This window comes from Cnephaeus nilssonii (genome assembly GCF_951640355.1).
Source record: "Cnephaeus nilssonii genome assembly, chromosome: 10".
In the NCBI taxonomy this organism is placed as follows: domain Eukaryota; kingdom Metazoa; phylum Chordata; class Mammalia; order Chiroptera; family Vespertilionidae; genus Cnephaeus; species Cnephaeus nilssonii.
In genome coordinates, this window is record NC_137081.1 from 39581026 (window position 1) to 39598678 (window position 17653).

A 17653-nucleotide genomic window follows, 5' to 3' on the forward strand; every position below is an offset into this window, starting at 1 on the left:
AAAAGTGTCTATGTCAGGCCCTCTTCTTAAAAAAAAATTATTCTTAACAAATTGTCAGTTAATATAAAAAGGTAAAAACAGCAACAACCTTGTTCTTAAGGTCTCTCAATGAATGAGCTTTTCTGTGCCTGTGGTAAAGTAGAAGAGTTTAATAAATATAAAAAGTAGCAAAATATTATTGGACATTCCCTCCAGCCCAGAATATGTATTTCTGAATTGGTTGTTCTATAAACATCAATTGATGGTGCTGTTCCCTGAGAAACTTTTATCAAAAGCTGGGGAACCCATCCAATAGCACAGAGCATCTTTTTTTCCTCCCTCTCTCTAGATTCTTGTATTCAAAATTAAGTCTCAAATCTCTTTGGGAAAGAGAAAAGCATCTTTTGGGATATTCCAGTCCCTTTACTTTTATAGTTGATGTTGAGGGTGCTAAAGATGAATTGAAGTGCTACTTAGCAATCTGTGAAGTTTCAACATCTTTGTGGAGCTCAGTAGGAATCTTTGGAAAATACTTTTTTCAGAGATTTAGCTGTCAATTTGGGTTTTCTTGCCCTCCTTTTTGTGTCCTGATGCTTGAAGTAAGATGAAAAAAAACCCATAAATTATATAAACATTTAATTTTTATGGAATTCTAGTATCAGGGGGCTTTAGCATACTTTTTAAAATATGTTTTTGTTGATTTTCAGAGAGAGGAAGGGAGAGGGAGAAAAAGAGAAAGACATCAATGATGAGACAGAATCATCAATTGGTTGCCTCCTGCACACCCCCTACTGGGGATGGAGCCTGCAACCCGGGAATGTTCCCTGACCAGGAATCAAACCGTGATCTCTTGGTTCATAGGTCAATGCTCAACCACTGAGCCACACCAGCCAGGCGGGCTTTAGCATATTTGAAACACATTCTACAATTAGTTTTTTAAAATGCATCCATATATGAAATAGGCTACATGTGTCATTGTTGTACCCTTTTTTTTACAAATCAGAAGATTGAGGAATATAATCCAATCTTCTAATTTCTTCCAGCAGGCAGCTCTGCCACTGAAAGGGGAAAAGCTAAATATTAGACAAGAGCTGGTTTCCACCCTACCACTTCCTAAACTTAAATGTGTGTATTACTCACAGGTTATTCATGTGAGGCATAGTTTATAAAGTACCCAATAAATCCTGTGGCTCCTAAAGTCAGGTTGAAATACCCTCCTTTGCAGTATATTCTATAGAAGATGGGGTTTTATTCCTTGTCCGTCTTAATACTTGTTTTCCCTTGTTGTGGACAGTTTCTAGAGTCAGGATCTGAGTGGTATAATAGAACATACTAGTATATCTGATCTCTTTTACAGGCTTAGGATTTATATATAATTAGAGGTGTACAGAAAGTCTCCAACAATTAAGAATATGTGTCTGGGTCTAATTTCTTTGTTTTCTTCATGTAGACACCAAACTTCCATAATATGTAAAATGGTCCATTGTCATAATAATGTAAGCCACAAAATCTCTATTTCCCAAAACGAGCTGAAGCTATTAGATGCTAAAATGACTCCTAATAGCCGCTATCACATGGCATATACTTAAGTTTTAACTTTTGAAGTACTTACCTTCTAAAGGAAATTGTGACATTCGTTTATTTAGTCAGTCACTCATTCATCGGGTATATCCCACCTCTTCCCAAAAGCAACTTGGAGCATTATCTCTCAGAGAAGTAACGCTGCTTGACTTGTTCCAAAGAAAGCTTCTAACAGTCCTACCTGACCTTGACTCTGCTTCATGCCATCTGGGGTGGCAGGAGCCCAAGTGGAGTGGAGAGGTGGGTAGAGCCACCAACTTCATTGCATAGGGGTTAAGCACTGAACTCAGAGACTTGCATCTAGACTAATTTTATTTTATCTTGAGAAAACCACTTTACTCCACTTCTCATTTGAAAACTATGGATGATGTAACGTATACCATTACCTCATTAAAATCTGAGTTATGTTTATGGAGAATTGAGGATATGACTTAATAACTAGAAAATTTCTGGAATTTAATGGGGGCTTAGAAAAAAATTATAACTATATAACATATCACCATACTATTTTTAGTAATTTAAAATACCCATGTATATAAAGTGAGATAATGTTTATTTAAAAACTCTTAAAACAGCAAAACCATTTCTTATAAATGATATTAAGATTTTATGGCTATTTCTGTCACTTTGAGCTCTTCTTTCTTAACTACCTTAAATAAACCAAGTTATGTTTATCACTGGGGCTCCTGAGGCTACTAGCTGTGTGCATTGGAGCAATCCTAATTAAGTAGATGGTAAGGATATACATATGGCCAAGACACGGTTTTGGAATTAAGAAATTTACACTCAGTTTAAAGTAGCCATGCCTAGAACTAAGCAGGTGCTCAATTTATGTTAGCCGAATGAGACAATAGTAGGGCATTCTTAAAGATCAGTATCACCTGACTGCTGAAAGCAATGAAGAGAGGCTACAACTGAATTAGGAGCAGGACTGAGGAGAGGGTACCGTATTTTCCGGCGTAAAGACGACTGGGCATATAGAAGATTTTCCTGGGTTAAAAAGTTGTCTTATACGCCGGAAAATACGGTACTTTGAGTGGAGGCTGGGAATAACTGCAATTGGTTTGGTTGGATTACATTTTTTCTTGTTTACCTTCAATGATGTTTAGATTTTAAAGACAATGTATAAAGGTATTTTGAATATGAGAACTGTGTACCTATGACACATTGTCAGTGAGTCCTAAGAAGTAACAATGTTTTCTGTTATACTTTTAAAATACTGCTGATTTCCAAACACAGAACTGTTCTTCTCAAATTATGCATTAATCAAATTGACATTAGTTAAAATAGCAGTTTTTAAAAATATTTTAAACTCATCATAGTAGTCAACATATTGTGTTATCTTTCCTGTAGTGATAGTGAAAATTTATTCTAAAATTTTTTTTGGCTTTTTGACTGTTACAGATCTCCCCTTACTGCTCCTCCCTCTTTTTTCCTGAATTTAAATCACCAATCATATCAGAAGTACCCACTTAACCTGTGCCCTGAACAGTGACATCTAACTCTAAATTTGATGCTTACTCAAAACAGATTAGCAGTTTTATATCCTATTCTAAAATATTGCATAGATCTTAAGGGTATGTATATATGTAGGTAAACTTTTTTTTTTCAGAATACAAGTATTAGCCTAAATGAAACTTTAAAAATTATGCAAGCCAAGATAGTCAGAGCTCCATAGCTATTAGGAACAGCAGAGAAATGTATCAATCTTTAGACTTCTGTGCCTTTGGGGGTGGGGGGGAGGAGAGGCTTAAAATAGATACTTTTAAAATCAGTTCTTTCATAAAAGAACTTTCCATAAAGGCAGCCTGTAGCACATAGCTCATCGCTCCTTGTGCAATCAGGCCCTCTATTGTCTTCTGAGAGACAGGCATGGCCCCTTTGAAAGGTGAGTAGCTTCTGCAGAAGCACTGTGACACCCAGATTCTGGGGAACCATCATTGTGTTACAGAGCAAGAGTAATATCAGAATTTCCTGGGAATCAGTCATCACAGGAAGTTAGCAGCAATTCATAGACTCCTTTTTGTGTTTGCTTCAGCCTCACCGGTAATCACAGAAGATTATAGTCTCCGTTTCAGCCTTCCTATCACTGAAATACTCTTTCTCTGCCAAGAACATGATTGATTTCCAGAGGCCAGCATTTTTTTAATATATTTTTTGAATGTATGTTTATTGATTTCAGAGAGGAAGGGAGAGAGATAGAAACATCAATGATGAGAGAGAATCACTGATCGGCCATCTCCTGCATGCCTCTTACTGGGGATCGTGCCCTGACCGGAATCTAACCGTGACCTCCTGGTTCATAGGTTGACGCTCAACCACTGAGCCACGCTGGCCGGAGCTCCAGAGACCAGCTTTTAACCACAGCTCTAGGAGACCACTCCTGCTGCATGGTTTAATAACTGTCAACAATGGTTATTGTAATATTGTTGAGGCAGGAATTTTGTGATTCATGAATAATCACATGAAATCTTTTAAATTAAAATAACATAATTTCTCATGTTGTTAGATATAGGTACTTGTCCAATTTTAGTAAAAGAGTTAGAGATTGGAGGTTGGGAAAGACAGAGGAGTGAATAAAAATTTCAAATGAGTATTGTGAAGACTCTAAGTGCCAAGCATCCTGATATTCTGAATTTCAGAAGGAAACAACAAAATAATTCAGAAACATTTCTGAAAAATCTTCATAATGAATAGGTAGATTGTAAATACAAATGATTTTTGCTTCATAACATTAAAACTGTAAAAACTTTCATGAATGTTACTGAGGGATTTTGTGTTTCATGACAATTTGCTATGTGGTTCATGCAGGTTTTTCTCTACTGCTTGGTTAGGAAATCTTGATGCCATATCCATGGCCAAAATGTATCTGAAATATAAGCACATTGTTTTTGTTAACCCTCACCCACGGATAATTTTCCATTGATTTTAGAGAGAGTGGAAGGGAGGGCGAGAGACAGAGAGAAAAACATCAATGTGAGAGAAACACATTGATTGGTTGCCTCCCACATGTGCCCAGACCAGTGCTGGGGATCAAGCCTGCAACTGACATACATGCCCTTGATGGGAATGGAACCCACAACCCTTCAGTCTGCTGGTTGAAGCTCTAACCACTGAGCAACTGGCCAGGGCAACATTTTTAACTTGATGATGCCACTTGGTATATTCATTTTTATCTTATATGTGTCACTCTATTCAGAATATGTAGATGCAGAGAGGACTTTATGTACATTTGAAATAAATTTTGTGGATAAAGTAGTTTTACCCAGAAGTGACTCCATTTCCTTACAAATTCTTAAGAAAGACAGTTCAGTTTAAATTACTTTGGGTATGAACTATAGCCCCCCTTGCAAATGATGAAAATGATTATAAATCAGATAGATAAATGTAAAATGTCAAGGTGTGCCATTAACAGAGCCTTATTCAATAAAGCAACTATTACTGCAGAGAGCAGAAGAAAGCACTTTATTAAAGTTCTTATTTTACTTTACAAGTATGGTATGTTTTGCTGAGGAGAATTAAATGTGTACACATATACATTCATACAAAATGGCAATAGCAAAATGGATAAATGACATAAAATATTTTTATATTACCTGCCCACAAAACCACTTGGACCACTTTTCTAATCAAAGTCCTAAAATAGTAAGTGTGACAGTGAGCCTGCAAGAGGAAGGAGGACAAGTAGAAACAATGTGGGTATAGCTGTGACAGCCTTGAATGGGAACCAGAGAGGGGGCTCAGATAAAATGCAAGATGCCCAGTCAAAGTTGAATTTCAGAGAAATAAGAATATCCTATGCAATGTTTGGCATATATTTATACTTAAAAGTGATTTTTATTTGCAAATCTGGAACTGTAATAGGAGATGTGGGTTCTAGTCTTAGCTGAAGAGGCTCAAAAGCAGGTTATTAAAATTCTCCAAATCTGTTCCCATTTTCAAGTGAGGAAGTTGAAGCAAAGTCATGCTGGTGGGTCTGGGGCCTGGCCTATTGGATTGAACCAGAACTGCTTTCAGTGTTTCATTGTATTGCGTTTTTAGTAGGATCCTAATTTGGGGTAGGGTGAAGGGAAGGTTTTGGGACTCCAACTAAAACAAACTAAGAAGTAGTTGAAGATGGAGATGTTCTCTGACACTTGTAAGGAGAGTGGATGGGGAGTAGAGCCCAAGATGCTCATGCTTGGAGCATTGCAGGTCTGGTGCCTTGCATGGAGCCTTCTCAGTCCTCAACTATCAGGTTTCTTCTCAGTGCAAGAGTAAGAAATGTGTTGTCCTCCATTTGAGGGGGAAAATACCTCTTTTCTGCTTTGCTTTGCAGAACGAAAAATACTTCCCAAAAGGCCCAGGTTTCTGATTCTCACTTCTGCCTGTCTGGTGGGAATGTCTTTTCATCATACACCTTTTAATTTGTGTCAAGGACCTGTTTTACCTCCGTATCAGGATATATCTGATTAGTTACTGAACAGCCTTTCAAACTTAGCTTTTGACAGAATGGTTTTGAAAGAATGTCAGTTAATGCATTTGGCTGTTCAGGAAGTGTATTGATTTTTAAATCAAGAAAGCTCATTACTTCCCCAGTCCCTTAGAAAGCCCTTGTAACATTTTTTTAGCCTGTTTACCAGAAAACAGGCAAACATATTTTTACTTCCTTAGATTTGGAAACTTAGCACCAATAACTTTTTTAAAAATAACTTTTAAAGCTACCGTCATAAGTATGGGCAAGTAACCTAGTTATGTGTATGCCATGTTTTTCTCCTAAAAAAATTAAAAATTCTGTTTTAAAAAATATTTCTCAGAATTATTTTTGACAATGAATTTTATGTTGTGGAAATTTAATCTTGGAGGCGGTTTTGGGGGTTGTTTTAAAGTCTCTATTTAAAAAAGAAACTCAACAACAGGAACGGGCAAGAACTAGGTGACTGTCTTCTAGGTCAGATATTAGTCTGTCCTTGCTAACTTCAGGATGGATGCTTTCTTCCAATGTGCTGTAGAATAATCACTAATGTGAATATCTTACTTAGTACTTTTCACACCTATTGAAAAAATATTCTTTAGTCCAGTAAAATGATTTTTTTGTTATATTTTACCCTGAGGAGTCACAGTACTAAGTAACATAGGAAACATCTGACTCGTTTATCTTAAATTTTCTTGGTGAATCCTGCTCCTGTTCCTGTCACTGTGAATAGTGTACTTTAACTAACTTTGTTGTTATTTTTCTGTGGGCAGTATAGTTTATTGTCAACTATATATACCTTGGGATGTTTGGGGTTTTTTTCAAATATGAATATATCTCATTGAGAAATACAAGCTATAAATATTTTGAGGATAGTAACTTTTCCACAGAAAAAAATATTAATAGTATTTATCATCATTTCATTTTTCTGTGCTATTAAAACTCACTATAGAATTCTTATTAATTCTCTGAAAGATTCTGATAGTTTTTTACTTTTCTTAAAAATTTTGTAACTTTTCTCATACTACTTCAAAAGGGCATTTAATAATTTTTTATGAATGCTGTTGTTACCTTGCCTTTAACAGATATTATAGATCTTTCATATCTATACACATCCATTGGCCAAAAATTATTTTACTTATAGGAACATCAAATCTTAATAAAATGGAAACCCTTGCAAGAACTTTTTTTGTGTCCTCATGGAAAAATACCTCTTGTTCCTAATGGTTTCTAGTCATATCTAAGTATTTGCTTGTTCAAGAATGGAAACAAACAAAGGGGAAAGTACTGGGTTTCCTTGGGAGACATAATTCATAATTACCATCTTGCTTTTTACCTACACTGCAAGGAGAAATTGCAATTGGGTTGAGGGTGGTCTGCTCTCCCTTAATACATCACATCAACCAATTAGACCTTTCTAAATATATTTTTAAACCTGGATATGGGTACATATGCAATTGAATTTCAGTTCTTTAGCTTACACACCTAAGGTTTGCATAGGCACATCAACACCCAAAACATTGCCGGCTGTGTGTGTGTCCACGCAATGAGGTATGAGTGGACCTTCAATTAAGTCTCATAACCATTGCTGACATAGCTGAAAGTCTTATTTGTTAAACTGAACTTTTTGAAATGCTCTTTGATGTGGCTTCTTAAATTACCCAGTGGCATAACTACAGCTTTGCTGCATCACCCTTGATCCCTGGCAGCATGGAAAATCACCAGGCATGTGGAGCCAGCCAAGAAAATGGAACATTTTACATTTGTACTGACCATATTTATTACATAAAAGAATCCACTGTCAGAGTTAGACATTCAGCTTCAGTAAAGCCCACAGGTCTAATCTTACGGCAGCTCCCATTTACAAAATAACTACTGACTGAAAAAGAACTTGAAAAAGTATTCCTTTTACCCAGAACAATTTAAAAATTATCTGTCAAAAGTGTTAAACTGGTGTTCCACTAAAGAGAGGGAGGTGGTGAAACTCCCATTCATTTGCTTTTAGCTTTTTTGCTTTTACCATTTGGTAACTCTTTAAAGTTCTAAAAGTGCTACAAATGAAAAACATTATTTTCTTGTAATATCGTCACACAACAACTCAGATCTTAGAGAAAAGCGTGTACTTATTTAAAAACCAAAAGAAGTAACTCTTGGTCATTTTTCTATTCACTAAGTCCCAGGGCAATCACACTGTACAGAAACCCACTAGAAGGGTCTCCAGGTGAGATGCGTCTCGCACGTAGAGAACTTCCAGCATGCAGAACACTTCCAGCATGCAGACCACTTCAGTCTCCCTTTCTCCTTGGGGAGACGGTGACAGCGGTGGCTCTGAGATTCAGTGGTTGTCTTGGGACTTGCTATTTGAATAAAATCTTCTGCAAAGGTCTCGCAGACCACTTTGAAAGCTGAAGAACATGCCCCTTACTCTACAGTTGTTACAAGTTGCATGCATTTGCATTCTGTATCAACTGCCCTAATTCATCGAATAATGTTCTTATTTTTATATATTTAGTATGGTTTTACATGTAAAAGTATCTGCACCCCAGTTATATCAAGACAACCAAAATGTTTATGGGAATTATCCATAGTAAAATATTGTTTCATTCCCATTATCCTGTTGTAATTATTTTCATGGTACTTACACTGTTGAAATACCTTATTACTTTAGATATGTCTCCCCAACTAGAATATTGTGTTTTTGAAGGCCATTCTCCACTCTATATGGAGCTCCTAAAGGAGTATATGACAGCCTCTTAATAAACTTTTGTTAAATAAATTAATTTTCAAGAAGCATAGTTTTTGTGCAAACTGAAAGTTATTTATAAATGTGTTGGAAAGCAGCAAAACTTCCCAAGAACAGAACTAAGTTGATATGAAATACCCTCTAAAAAGGTTGCATCATTTAGTATCAGAGCAGTCTACAAAGAGGACATTATTTCATGACAAAACGTAAATCTCTTAGCATCCCATCCTCTGTTTCTTTTTATTCTACACACACACACACACACACACACACGGAATTTATCAAAAACAACAACAAAAAACACAACTGGAAATGCAGTTTAGTTTTCTTTTCAAAATAGGTCTTCAAAGTAGATCACAGTGTTTTTTTCCTTCCACTAGTTACCCATTTTGTCAATGGAATATACAGCTTGTTTGATGAATCCCAGAACTTCGCCTGACTATATGGAATCTGAGTGAAAGATATCAAGTTTTGTAAATCCCTTTACAGAAAAAGGGGGCAGGAGATCCTAATCTGTGCTCTCCACCGATTGTTTCAAATAAGTGGGCCGACTCCCACTTATATTTTCTATTGGGAATATTGGCCACCACTAGGGAAGCTCTGCAAAAGGATCATGGGATCCCACTTCAGTTCTCAGTAATCAGGCACTCTTAGTTGTCAGCCAGCCTCAAAATACTTAAAAGCCTACTACATTTTGATAAAATAGTAGTGGTGGTGGTGGTGGTGGTGGTGGTAGTAGTGGTAGTACATTGTTAGGTCTGAGACTTAGATATTGGTATAAGGTGAACTATTATTTTATTAAGTATGTGTTGTGTTAGTTTAGTCTTTATGCCAGTTAGGAATGGCTGATTAACTTTCTGGTAGAATAGTCGTATTCCAGTAGAATGGGGGCATATTTTATTTTGTTTGCAAGGCACAGGCAATATGTGGTTTCAGCAATGAGCTGGGGATTCGTGGGGGAAGTACCTCTCCAAACATATGGGTCTTGGCTGAATCAACAGTCTGTGGAAAGAGTGACATGCCATTTGTCTTCCTTTCAATGACAATGATGGTTTCAGGGGGGACCCTGTTAGGGTGCCCTGGGTAGGAGAAGCAGTGTCAGTGTGGCAAGTCACAGCTTTTACACATTCCAGATGCAAAAATGCAGGTCTTGCAGTAGCGTGCAATCCCACTGTAATGTTCTGTGTGGTTTATTTTGTTGAGCCTTCTGATTTGAAATCCAAAGCAGTACAAAGTGGTGTGACTGAGCAAATGTCGCCAATGATATGCAGTTGTTTGTATTTTTTGATAGTTGAGAAAAAAATTGTCTTTATGATAGTTGTGTCTATTTTATTTCTATTTAAGTTTTCAAGGACTTGAGAACAGTAAAACAGTAATATAAAAGCATGTGGCCAGAGTATTTAAATATAAAAGGCAAAGCCTTTTTTGAAGTAACTTCAGAGAAATGTTGCTCTTCCATGACGTAATTATCACTTTTATATGTGTCACTTCATGAATATTTGAGGTTCTAATGAGAACCCATTATCATATTCTTTTCTATAAATCCAGTATTGAAAAAAAGGAAGGGATGAAAAGTTGTCATTCTTTTTGTACTACTGTAATTGTATAATACCTCAGTTACAAAAAACCGATGCTTTGCCAAACTTTCAGAAAGCCCTAAATCACCAGGGTTTAGTACGTGAGGTCTTTGTAGTAAAACCAGGACAGGTGCAAAATATGACGGTCAACTGCTATGTGTAATCTCCAGGTATTTCCAGAAAGTTCTCTCTGTGTGTGTGTGTGTTTGTGTGCACATACACGTGTGCGTAAACCCAACAGTTACATTGGGGGAAGAGGACTGAACAGCTCCTTCTTTATTTATGGCTTTCCTCGAGTTGCACAAGGAGAAATTAGTTTATCCTAAGAAGGGCATAAATAGCTCAAAAAGAGAAAAGCCACGACCCTTTTCCAGGAAACCTCTATTTAGGCACCAAGTGGGCCTTATGTGTAGTTTGACTGCGCAGCTGCCTTCCAGGCTCCAAAAGTTCTAGGCACAGGCGTCCTTTTGTCGCAAATCTCACACCCTATGGGAAGTGCCATGCACGATACCCATCGTCCCTGCTCAGTGTTCCATCAGGGAACACGGTGAGGAGAGACGCCTGCCTGAGTCTGAATCCTGGCTTCAGACCTACAAACGTGAGGGAGACGAGTTACTAAACCCCTCAAAGCCTCAGATTCCTCATTTGTAAAAGGAGGATAATAATGGTATCTCCCTTGTGATGGTGGAGACTACACAGGTAATCCCTTAGGATAGTTTCTGGCACTCAGTAAGAGCTCTATAAAGCTAAGCTGCTGTTTCGATAATGTTTAATAGTATTATTACACAACTAGAGGAGGAATTAAAAGGCAAATATCCCTGGGAGGATAACACACTTACGTCACTCTTAAAGGGAGGATCCTGAGTGCTTAAAGTTGAAAAATCAGAAAAGGGGAGAAATCTCAAAGTAGGGGTGGGGCCGAGGAGAAAAACTTCTATGTACATTCTTGTGCCGCTTTTTTTTGCTTAGTGGTCCCTTCTTTTCCCACCTTCAAATTTAATAGAGTTTACACTCTCTTTTTCACTTTTCAATTTTTATAATTAGGTCCTTCTAGTGTTTGACTCATCCTACCCCATCTAGTCTGGGACAGCATCAGAAACATATTAGGCTTCCAGAAATGTTTGTTGGATGATTGATTTTTACATTTTAAAAGCCTAAAACCTGTTATCTACTTCTGTTTAATAGAAAAGCTAGTATTGCCTACTATAATATATAATAATAAAAGTGTAATATGCTAATTAAACCAGACATCCTTCCGGACGTCCTTCTGGACAACCTTCCCGATGAAGCTGAGGCTGCGAGGGCCAAGGCAGCAGCTGCGGCGGCAGTGGGGGCCAAGCCCCTTGTACAAATTCTGTGCATCGGGCCTCTAGTTGTACAACAAGTGCTTACCAAATGATTTTTAGAACACTGGTTGAAGTAGATGGTAAAATTTAAGATGAAATTTCCCCATCTTTAAGGATAGTATGGGTATCCAGCCATTTCACCACATAAAGAAAGCCTTGTACAATTCCTGAGCATTCCTTTTTGCTTTTTAATTGGGCGGTGTTCAATTTACCCCAATACCCAGTCCCACTTGATAGCTAGTGAAATCATAAGACCCTTACAACAATACAATTCAAACTTCAGGCCTCTTGAAAATTATTGGGGTCATTGAAAAGCTTGTAATTCTGTTTTTGATGCCTGAAGCTTCATCTAGCAATGCTGTCGAGAATCTAGAGATAGTCTAGTAGGAAGTCCTTTGGTCGTGGAGCCCCTCCCTCAGTTTCTTGCCCCTCCCATAGTGCTCGCCCTGCCCTTAGTGACGTGCTGCAGTGTTTCCCCCTGCGGCTGGGTTTTATTGGAGCTGCATATTTGTATATGATTGCTTACACTGTGCAAACATACATTACTTTTCTGGTACACTCAGTGAAAGTCATGACCTTTTAAAAAAATCACACACATTTATGGTTCCATAATCTGGTGACTACACCAAAGATAACTATTTGTTCTTATTTTGATACTGAAAATAGAATAGATAGTATGATAAGGTCAGCTTCATTAATTTCCTTTTTATAATAGTTAAATTTTCCTTACATAGCCTCCAGTTATCTCCTTGATACTTGGCAACAGCCATAACCCCATTTTTCATTTTTATTACCTACCAGTTAATTGCACTAATCTAATAGGTTTTGCTTTCATTTCTACATGATTTTCATTAGACAAAGTGGCAAATGTTAACACTTGCTGCTTTTTTGGTTAGTAAGCATTTCAGGCTTTTAAAGCAGAGATTAACAAAGAAAATAGATTTTTAAAATTTTTATATAAATTTGCTTCTAGTCTTAAAAGTGCAGATTACTTCTAACTTTTACTCTTTTAGAAAAGAATGGGCTTATTTGGGACCAATAAATTGTGTCAAGTAAGGAATACTAGTAACTAGAACTATATGGTAGACAGGGGTTTCCTTTTTTAAAAAAAGCGTTTTCAGCATTATTTATCAATTAATCTCAATCTTCTCAATCCACAGACCACTTTCTTGTGCAATGTGAACTAACATGAGCTAATTTAATTTGAGTATTTAAGAAGGAATTTGTTCATTTAAAAGTGATATAAACATTTTAATAAAAATGTTAGAAGACACTTGCTCATTTTTAATAATCAAATGTCTATTGAATCTTTAAAAATAAGTTTGTCATATAATTATTATACCTCCAATAATTTTCCTGAATATTCTATATATGAAATTATTATTATATATATATATATATATATATATATATATATATATATATATATGGTTTGATGACACTAAGTTGAATCACTTACATGTATCACATTTTAGGATTTATGAGAATGTTTTAATTCATATTGATTGTTTATTCATCCTAAAAATTGGTGATTGAATAAAATTATTACCATTTATTGAGTTATACATATCTCATTATGAGAACTTACATTGCACTAATGGGAGGAAAATTTTAATTAGTATAAGTTTACATCATAGTTATTTTCATCTAACTTTTAGAATATTGTAAAGAATAAGAAAATAATCAGATTTTTATGACTTTATGCTTTTAAAAAGGAGAGAGAGATCTAAAAACATTTTCTATGTTCTTGACAAGTCTGGACCTCACTGAAATTTCTCGGGTATTTATAATTATGACATCAGATGGAAAATACACAAAATATAATTGAAACAGTTTCAGTTTCAAGGTATCAAATGATTTGGTAAATGGAGCAATCTTTTTTCTCCTACTTCAAGTTTTCTTTCAATTAAATCATGTCCCCAATTGACGAATAAGAAATATAAGTATAGAACTCTGTGATAAGCAGCAGAGATTTAGGCAGGGAAAAAACAAGTGGATCTTTTCCTGAAATACTACCTACAAGAAAATAGAGAATCAAGTGGGAAGTGGAAACTATCTCTTCCAAGTGGCAAACATGGAGGATGAAATTTTTATGACAGGTGATGAGGGACAGGGTAAAAGGGCTATGTTTATTTAATTGATTTTATAGGTACAAGTAGGATTATGTATATAAAGTACAGAAGCTAATTCTGGTTAGAGGTTCTTGAAGGAACTGCCTTAGTTGGCTTATCAGGGAGTAGGTGACTGGGAACACATCTGCCTTTGTATTTGAATATATTCTGTTTTAAAGTATATATATATGTGTGTGTGTGTACCTATATATATTATACTAATATATGTATATATGTATTGTATATATATGTATATACTAGTATATATTGATTTTAGAGAGGATGGGATATGTATGTGTGTGTGTGTGTGTGTGTGTGTATATATATATATATATATATATATATATATATATATATATATATATATATATATGTCAGTGACGAGAGAAAATCATTAATCAGCTGCCTCCTGCATGCCCCACACCGGGGATTGAGCTTGCAACCCGGGCATGTGCCCTGACAGGGAATCGAACCGGGACCTCCTGTTTCATAGTTCAACGCTCAACCACTGAGCCATGTCAGCTGGGCATGCCTTTGTATTTGGAGTGCTCAGCCACAATTCACCTGTCAGGACAGAAAGCTTTCTGCCTCGGGAATATAAATGGAAAATTTTAGGCTGATGCGCAAATATGAGATTGGAGTAGGATAAATTTACACCAGGAATTATTTTTTAAATTATGTAGGTTGATAATTTCAGAAATGTAAAGGGGACGTTTATATTCAAGGGTCATGTTGGAGCTGTCAGCAAATATCTTGGTTTACTAAAAACTTAGAGCTAGATTTTTGCAGCTGTATCTTTCGTCTGTGTTTCTATTTTATAATATGGGAATAATCAGGATATGTGTATTGATTTCATATGATGAATGTTTTCATTTTTAATGTTGAGTAATAGGAAAGCATGTACATAAAACTATGGTTTCATAATTATTACTGCGTTTTTTAAAAAGTCTATTTTACTTTGATTTAAAGAAAAAACATGAATAATAATAACACAATAGTATATGGATATGGCAAAAGTAATGAAAGTGGCATGTGAAAACTAGTGTTTGAGAATATTCATATAGTTTTATTCCATGCAGTTTATGCATCACCAAATGTATTTTTTAGAGCCTGAGAACAGAAAGTATCTCAATAAAATGCTTTCATTTTTTTACTTTGCAAAGCAGTGTAGTTTTTATTCTGTCAACATAGGTATGCTATTTTATTTTCGTATCCAAACTAATTTCTATTTCTGGTAAAAATCAGAAAGTATAGTTTCATATTTTACAAATAGATAAAACTTAAGTGTATGCACTTGTGAGTAAACTAAGAAAGTGAACATTGAGATTTCAATGCCCATGGATGCTTGTTTTTTTATTCTCATTAAATAAAATTTAATATAATAAATTTTGACTTGAACAAATCAAATCCCCAGATTTCCCAGTAATTCTATTTTATACTTAGTAGTTAAGTATAATCCTATTAACACTTTTTTCTTTTACTTTTTAAATTATTATACATAAAATGGACTTTGGGGGAGTGTGTATAGTTCTATGAATGTGAACACATGTATAAATTGTGTGACCACCACTACAATCAGGCTACAGAATCGTTCTATTACTCCAGAAAACTCCCCTCTTCGAAATTTTAAGTGTCCCAAACCACATTAACTGTTTTTATAGTAGCAATGAAGTCTGTCATCTCAAACTTATAGCAAAAATGGGCAACTTTACTATTCAATAATTCTGTAATCCATCCTTCTTTCTACTGCACTTAAGTTTTTCTAGTTGCTAATTTTACATTTAGTTGATTTATACTCCTGACCAGGGATAATCTTAATTTCTCCTCTACTAAATATCAACTAATCCAACCCTAAGCTCTAACCTCAGGAGATTTCCTAGATGATGGTGTGTCAGTTTGTGTTACATCTGTTTATAAGCAATGCTTTTTCATCTGCATTGTTTTTTGAACTGCCAGTTGTTCAATGTTAATGCTGGAGATTATTATCTGGAGTACACAGTAGAATCACTGCTGTGTCTCTCTTTTTATAGGCTCTGCAAATAGTGTTGTTGTTTTCTTTCTCCATGTGTTTTTGTAGCTTTGTGCCATATATTTGCTGTGGTTAAGTACTTTCATCACTTTGTTTTTCTAAATATGTATGGTATATGTGCAAACCAAAGGGAGGAAAGTCACATATTGTAAGTCAAAAAACTTGCTCAATATGTAAACAAGGGTTGCATATTAACCTATCTGTTATGGGCATTTCCAGTCGAATGAATTTTACCTGTAGTATATGAAAAGTAATAAATTATTTTAAAATAAAGACAAACATTTTCTGGGCTGTGAGACAAGCCTGTAATTTATGACTTTGCCATAAATCGAAATTTAAGAAACTGACATTTATCTGTAATAATTGTCATTGAGGCCATTTTGGACTATCATAGGTATTATCACTTCATGTAGGGAAAATATTAACAAGTTAATTTTAACTTTGACCTTTGGATTTTAAATATTCTTGTTTTATGATTCTTTTAAAGTTTTTCAAGACTCCTTATGATGCATATGATTTATTGGAAGGTTGGATTCTCCTTTGATTTGTGCTATGATTTCAAACCAGTTTATTATTTTTGGTTTTGTTCAATTCCTGGAAACAGTACATTACTATTGAATGGGAGTCTTTATAATCCTAGTTTGGGAACGAAGAGAAAGCCTTAAGGAATAATACAGCTATTTTTACTTGCTCACACTATTTTCTATCCTTTGAAGTTATAAAATGATTATTTTATCATTTGCTCTTCAGATGGATCCTGTGCAAAAAGCAGTTATTAACCACACATTTGGAGTGTCCATTCCCCCAAAGAAGAAACAAGTTATTTCTTGTAATGTCTGTCAGCTTCGCTTTAATTCGGATGTGAGTATCACCTTTTTCCTGCTCTCTGTAGTCTATCAAGCTGGAAGTCTGATTGTTCTGGATACATACATCTCTTCATATTTACATACTGTCTAGCAGCCACTCCTCTCGGTGGCCCACTTACTGCAGTGTGCCAGGTTTTCCAGGGATTTGGATTCAACACTAGAAACTTGAGCAATAGAGGGGCTAATATAAAAAAAAAAAATCAAGGCTTTCTGTACGTAATCAATCTCATCTATACCATTTTATACTTAACCTCACCAATTATGTTTACTTTTGAAAAATACTTAAATAGCAGAAAACATTTTTTAAAGTTTAAAATGCAATGAAAGTATGAAAAAAATGTAATAAATTCTAAAGAAAATCAGCTGTTACTCTTGCTACCAAGTGTTATATTTTGTGTGTGTGACAAATCATAAGTACCCGAGAAAATAATTTACTATATAATTTCTATTTTCTCAGACATGAAAATATAGAAAAAGGTTAGTAAATTATTTTATGTAGCCAGTTTAATTATCCTGCTAAAGAAGGATAACAAGAAAAAAGGTACAAATTAATATTTTATGAAAGTTGATTTTCAAATTAGACATAAAATAACATGAAATAAAAATGAATAATATTAGAATGTTTATAATAAAACCCAATTACCAAGTAAAGCCAATGACCAATGCAAATTCAAATCTGGAAATTCAATATCATATGTGATATTTCTTGAGTTACTCCACCCCAGAAGTCATTTTGCAAAACATTGTTATAGGATTTATGTTTATTGGAAATACTAAAATAATAAATACTCTATATACTATTGTATAATTACACTTATATAACTTTCTGAAAAAGAAAACTATGGAGACAGAAATAAAATCAGTAGGGACTGATGGTGGGGTTAGGGGATTGAATACAAAGTGGCATGAAAGAAATTTTTAGAGTGTATATCTTAATTGCTGTGGTGATTATACAACTGTTTTTGTTT

General features: G+C 35.2%; 1 protein-coding gene across 3 annotated transcripts in view; it reads left to right on the plus strand.

Annotated features, from left to right (window-relative positions):
• The window catches only part of ZNF385B (zinc finger protein 385B), a gene marked incomplete at both ends in the record, with an annotated part of 261326 nt that overhangs the window by 194179 nt on the left and 49494 nt on the right, over nucleotides 1-17653 (plus strand). For 2 of the 3 annotated variants that reach the window (XM_079782703.1, XM_079782702.1), the window contains one exon: nucleotides 16570-16680. In XM_079782703.1, the coding sequence (XP_079638829.1) occupies nucleotides 16570-16680 (111 nt within the window). Of the gene's footprint in view, nucleotides 1-12692; nucleotides 12732-16569; nucleotides 16681-17653 lie in introns of all 3 variants that reach the window. The other variant, XM_079782704.1, reaches the window with a different exon arrangement.